At 56.5% G+C, this 5,728-nt stretch overlaps 2 protein-coding genes across 2 annotated transcripts; one reads left to right on the forward strand and one right to left on the reverse strand.

The window, feature by feature from the left end:
• Positions 1 to 619: 619 nt before the first annotated feature.
• VDBG_02106 (transcription factor MBP1) lies at positions 620 to 2,838 on the reverse strand (the record flags this gene model as incomplete). The annotated part of the gene is made up of 2 exons (XM_003007872.1): positions 620 to 2,635; positions 2,737 to 2,838. 2 exons carry the CDS (start codon positions 2,836 to 2,838, stop codon positions 620 to 622), a joined length of 2,118 nt encoding a protein of 705 aa, XP_003007918.1.
• A 1,015-nt stretch (positions 2,839 to 3,853) lies between these two features.
• On the forward strand, positions 3,854 to 4,979 carry VDBG_02107 (aflatoxin B1 aldehyde reductase member 2; the record flags this gene model as incomplete). The annotated part of the gene is made up of 2 exons (XM_003007873.1): positions 3,854 to 4,189; positions 4,263 to 4,979. 2 exons carry the CDS (start codon positions 3,854 to 3,856, stop codon positions 4,977 to 4,979), a joined length of 1,053 nt encoding a protein of 350 aa, XP_003007919.1.
• Positions 4,980 to 5,728: the final 749 nt, after the last annotated feature.

Here is a 5,728-nt window from a genome sequence, read left to right on the forward strand (position 1 = left end):
GGAATTCTCCATGCTAGATAGAGCCACGCCCTTTCACAGTAGCAGTAGCGAGTGACATCGACGACGAAGCCAACTTCCCCCCGCAGGCAACTGATTGGTGGCTGAAGAATTGTAGATTACTCAAGGCCGTACCCATCCTCCAGAACGGAGACGTGAGGAGAGGATGGACTCTTCCAAATTCATAGCATTGACCTCTTTTACTTGAGATCGAATAGCAACAATGCGGCACAAGCTGTGCCGTCCGCGCGTTTGATCCTCAAAGTCCCTTCCAACGCCTCGTGAACAACAGCAGCAGACCCAGTCACCTTGAGAGGTGGACCTTCAGCGTCCTCCAGCTACCATGTATTGAAAAAGAAAAGAAAAGAAACAGGTAGACCGCCGTGGCGGCCAATTGCCGCCGCATCCGTTACGCCCCAGTATACCAATCGAAGAAAACAAAAGACGTCAGGCGGAGATCCAACCGCCATGACCTCGGAAGGCTTTATAATACACATAGGTCTTCGCGTATAGACAGACGCTCCTCCACGGAGAAGATCCCCCAAGGGGTCACGAATAGTCAGACGCCTGCGAGGGACGCCTGTACAGCGTCAGGCCGCCGCCGCCACCACTGCTGACCGCATCATATGGCCAGGCCCATGCTGACGTCAACCGGCTCGACACCCACGCCTTGCATATCGCCACTGATGTCGTGGTCCTCCTCCATCATGTCCACGAGGCTGTCGAGATTGCTATCGAGGTTCTCGGCGTCCTTAGGGTCGAGACACTGCCGAAGTAGCCGGCGGTACTTGTCGACATTCTCGCCGATACCCACCATGCTCAGGGCATCGACGTAGTCGGCCTCGGACTGGCGCAGCTCGTTGACCGACGCGTGCAGCTTCAGGGCGAGCTCGAGACGCTCTTCGTAGGAACCGTCGGTGACGTCGCCGTTGAGGAGGCTCAGCTCCTGGTCCACGTACTGCTGGATGTGAAGACGATTCTGGTTTGTGATGAGGGACACGACCTGGTGCTTGGCGAGATTGGCCTCGCTGGCAATCTTGGCGGCGTCCTCGTCGGCTTCGGCCTTTGCATCAAGCTCGGCAATCTGCTGCTGGATCTTGCTGAGCTCGGCCTGATTGGCGGCGATGGCCCGGCGGGCGTCGCGCTCGGCATCAACTTTAGAGCGCAGCTCCTCGTCGTAGCTAGCAGAAAGGTCGCTGAACTTTTCAAAGATCAGGGGCGCGATGCGCGAGTGGACAGAGTTGGCAGCCTCCGAGTCGTAGGAGAGGTTAGGCTTCGACGGCATCTGATCCGTCAGGGCGTCTCGAAAGGAGACGTGTCGATGCGACTCTGGGCCAAACGGCGATGACGAGCGGTGGGGCCCGCGCTGTTCCTTCTTGGAGGCATTCAGGTCTCTAATCAGATCCTCGGCGTGGACGCCATCGGCATTTGGGATGTTGGTTGAGGCATTACGTCCGAGCAAGGCACGGATGCATTTGCGGGCATTCCTCTCGGCGGCTAGATGCAGCGCCGTGTTGCCTTCATGATCCTGAGCGTCAATGAGTTGCTGGATGAATTGGGGATCGGCGGCCTCTTGCAGCTTGGTAAGGATGACCTCGAGGTAGTACCGAGCGCAAGAGTGGCTCGTGACGCGGCCGTTCTTCATGGTGGCGGCGTGGTGGATGACGGTAGCACCGCTATGATCTCGGAGGTTGATTGTGTCAAACAGCTCCCGGACAATCATCGGGAAGGTCTCCTTGTCATAGCAATTCGTAAAGTGAACGGCCCTCATGAGCGGCGTCTCGCCGCGAACGTTGAGTACGGCCAGATCCGCGTTGAAACGTTTCAGTTGCTTGATGACTTCGACATCGCCCATCGCCGCAGCCCAATGTAGCGCCGTGTGACTCTCAGTGTCGATGACCCAGTTGGGTAAGAAGTTTGGTGGTGGCTCCGGTCGATGCGCGGGTTTCTCGTTTCTAGAGAGAAGGAAGTAATCCAACAACTCATCTCCGTATACGGAATGTTGTTGCTGTGTCATGTCCTGGATCGCAGCCTCGTCACGTTTTCTCTTTCGATGACCAGTTGTTGGTTGCTGTTGCTGCGACAAGTCAAAGCGATCATCCTCGCCCATGTATGAGGCGGATGCAATGGTGATATTGTCAGGGGTATCATCATCGTGCATCATCGAGTCGCCTGCGTCGAACGTTTCTTGACTGGCGGTGGGAGCAACTGAAGCCAGGGTCTTAGCCTTTGCCAACAGGGCATTCGAGGCAGGTTGAGAGGCTGGCTTACCTGGCCACTTTGGCACAGCTGGTCGTTTTGGTGCCTTGGGTTTGCTTGTGTGACGAGGGGCAGGTGGCGGGCTTTCGTTGCCCGGAGTGTACTCGAAGATGGGGTGTATGCGGTCGTAGCAGTTGTTGCGCTGGGCAAGCTGCTGGCCTTGGTTGAGGGGGATCCAGGTACCCTGATATTTTCCGTAGCCACCCTGCACCTTTTCGTGCTTCTCCTTCTGCACCTCGCGCTCCAGAATTCTGGTGCGCGCCGGCTTGTCAAAGCCTGCGGCCTTCAAGATATGTGTTGCATTGATCCAGTTGTCCTGCCGCCGCCGCATCACATGCTCTTTCAGGTCATCGCCAAATTGGAATTCATACACAGGGACCTGCAGGCAACATGGGTCAGCCCGAATCCATGAATGATAGAAGAACGCCAAGGTATACAGTGCAGAGGAAGAGGCAAGGCAAGGTTGAAGTTGCCGTTTACCCCTCGTGGGGTCGATCCTCGTTTGTCCGCCCCAACTGCTGTAAGCGCCGTGTTGGTTTCACACATCAGGCAACGACCCTGGGGCGGCCTTGTAGGGTTCATTAAGGGGAACGAGGGCGCTGAGAAAGCAGAAGAGGACATACACCACTATATGTCGCGCTGTAGATGCCGCTTTGCGCGGGGGCAGCAGCTGGACCTTTGGCCATCGTGAGGAAGGCGCAGAGGGACACAGCCCTTTATCGTCGGGTCGGGGTCTCAGACCGCGAGGGTCGGTCGCCAGAGCAAGTTGGAAGTTACAAAGGGGGAAAGAAAGAGAATGATAGAGCTGCTGGTCGCACTGCGCGGGAAAGACAGTGGTACCATGTGAAGTCGGTGACGATACTGCTGGCAACAGATGAATCGCCGAGACTGGGGTTGTCGGAAGTCGGTCGGTTGGCAGAGGAATTGTGGAATGGACGCGAACAAGACGCGAGAGTGGAATTGGCGACGCGTAGGAGGAGGCAGGCACTTAAGCTTCATCACGTGTAGCGCACGGGCCATGGCATGAGGGGGAGTACCAGCCGTCGATGTGCTGTGGTCCCTGGTGTACCTTACCTATACCTTTAGGTACCCAGGCAGGGAGGTATATCCAAGTTGAACCATTGGCCTTGGTATGAAGACTGTTGGCATGTTCAATCTTGCACAGCTGTGCACGACGAAATGTCGCTCGGTCACAGCCCCATGATGACTCGACGCTAATGCTAAAAGCCAGTGGTTTGCACCGCCGGTGGTGTTTTAACACAGCAGAGAGCAGCATGTAACGACTTTCCCGTACTTAAATCCGGTGCAGCGGTAGAATCGGCACAGTGGATTCATGCGCTGAAGCCAATGACGTCTTTGGGTTCGGAAGCACGCCAAATCAGCTTGACGCGATGGCACGTTCGCAGCATCATGGTGCAGAAATACATGGCAACCCCGCCAAAGTCTATGGCGGGGTTAATCACGTATCACCGAGAGGGGTCCCTTTCGACTCATACAGTTAACTGCACGTTGGGAAGTATTAATATGAGAGAGCAGAAGCCTGCTCTGCTTTTGAACCCAGTCACCCTTCCAGCGCTCACGAAGCAATACCGCCACCATGCCTCTGATCGCAAGCAACCCCACCAACCGCATCATCCTCGGATTGATGACCTTTGGGCCCAGTGAGTCAGACGGCGCGCGCATCACTGACCTCGAGACGTATAATAAGGCCCTCGATGTGTTCCAGTCCCGCGGCTACAACGAGGTCGATACGGCGCGTGTCTATGTCGGCAAGCAGCAGGAAGCCTTCACGCGTGAGGCCAAGTGGAAGGAAAGGGGCCTCACCCTGGCGACCAAGATTCAGTACCCCTCTGAACCGGGTTCCCATGCCGCCGATAAGGTGGTCGAGTCGCTAGAAACGAGCTTGAAGGAGCTCGGCACCGACTCCGTCGACGTGAGTGCTCTTGTTGTTATCACTGTCCGTCCCTAGGGCGGCACGCAATGGAACGATCGACTAACCCGTGCAGATTCTCTACCTCCACGCCGCAGACCGCGCAACGCCCTTTGCCGAACCGCTTGAGGCGCTCGACAAGCTGCACAAGGCCGGCAAGTTTGTGCGCCTCGGCCTCAGCAACTTTACGGCATTTGAGGTCGCCGAGGTCGTGATGACGTGCAAGTACAACAACTGGGTGCGGCCTACCATCTACCAGGGCATGTACAACGTCATCACGCGCAGTCTCGATGCCGAGCTGATCCCCGCTTGCCGTCGCTACGGCCTTGATATCGTCGTCTACAACCCCATCGCCGGTGGCCTGTTCTCCGGCAAGATCAAGTCACGCGACATTGTGCCGACGGAGGGCCGCTTCTCGGACACGGCGGGGACGGGTGACAACTATCGCAAGCGGTACTTCCGCGACAGCACGTTCAAGGCGCTGCAGACGATCGAGCAGGCGATTGAGAAGCATGATCTCAGCATGATCGAGACGGCGCTGCGGTGGACGGTACACCACTCGCAGCTGAAGATCAAGGACGGCAATGACGGCATCCTTATCGGCATTTCGAGCGTAGCGCAGCTCGAGGACAACCTCAACCATCTCGAGAAGGGTCCCTTGCCTGAGGATGTCGTTCAGGCTCTGGAACAGGCATGGCTGGTGTCAAAGGCAGACACGACCAACTATTGGCACCTGGATCTGAAGTATACATATGACCCAAGGGAAGCTCTATTTGGAGCTGGGGCCAAGTAGCGATGCAGGCGTAACAACGTACAAGGTAGCGACTGTTGTAGATCTCAATGAAGTGTGGCACCTGATTCCGAGCTGCAGAGTCTTCCGCAAGGAGAACTAGGAAACTGGACGCCGGCCAAGCAAATGTCAATCCGTGATGGATCCCATGCCTTGTCTCATTGCCCCAATCCAGGCCTAGCAGCACTTGGCCCCTGCCCGACACACCCGGCGAGCACCTATCATGGGACTTTAGGGGTCTGTCACCCCCCTGTGTCATCTGCGGATTTAGCACCTTCGACGCTGGAATACGTGCTTGGGACGTCTACCCCAGTTTTCGGCTGCAATGACAGATTCCACTTTCATCGGAAGCCCCATGTTGCCTTTGATCTGCAGGCATCCGAATCATCCACACCACCCCTCGGAACTCCTATCTTTCCCATCTCTGGCCTTTTTGCTGCTAGTCATCCTCCTCTCTAGTGCTCTCTCTTTTTCTTCTTGCATGTGTCAGTAGCATGTCCCAGGCTCTCGTCGCTCTTTGAAGCCTGTCTCTTCGTTGTCCACTCCTTTGCTGCATCCTCCCAAACCCCGAATCCGCCATCAGAACAAGAGAGAGACCCTCTTCCCCTGGTCCCCTGAAGCGCAATAGCCCCTCGCCGCATCCGATGCTGCAGACGACTTGGGTATCGAACCCGACCGAGACTTGTTCACCATGACCAACGCACCAACGACCTCCCTTGCCAGGCCGACCGAAGGCCTCTCTGGCATTGAAT

This window comes from Verticillium alfalfae, genomic scaffold (assembly GCF_000150825.1).
Source record: "Verticillium alfalfae VaMs.102 supercont1.2 genomic scaffold, whole genome shotgun sequence".
Lineage (NCBI taxonomy): Eukaryota > Fungi > Ascomycota > Sordariomycetes > Glomerellales > Plectosphaerellaceae > Verticillium > Verticillium alfalfae.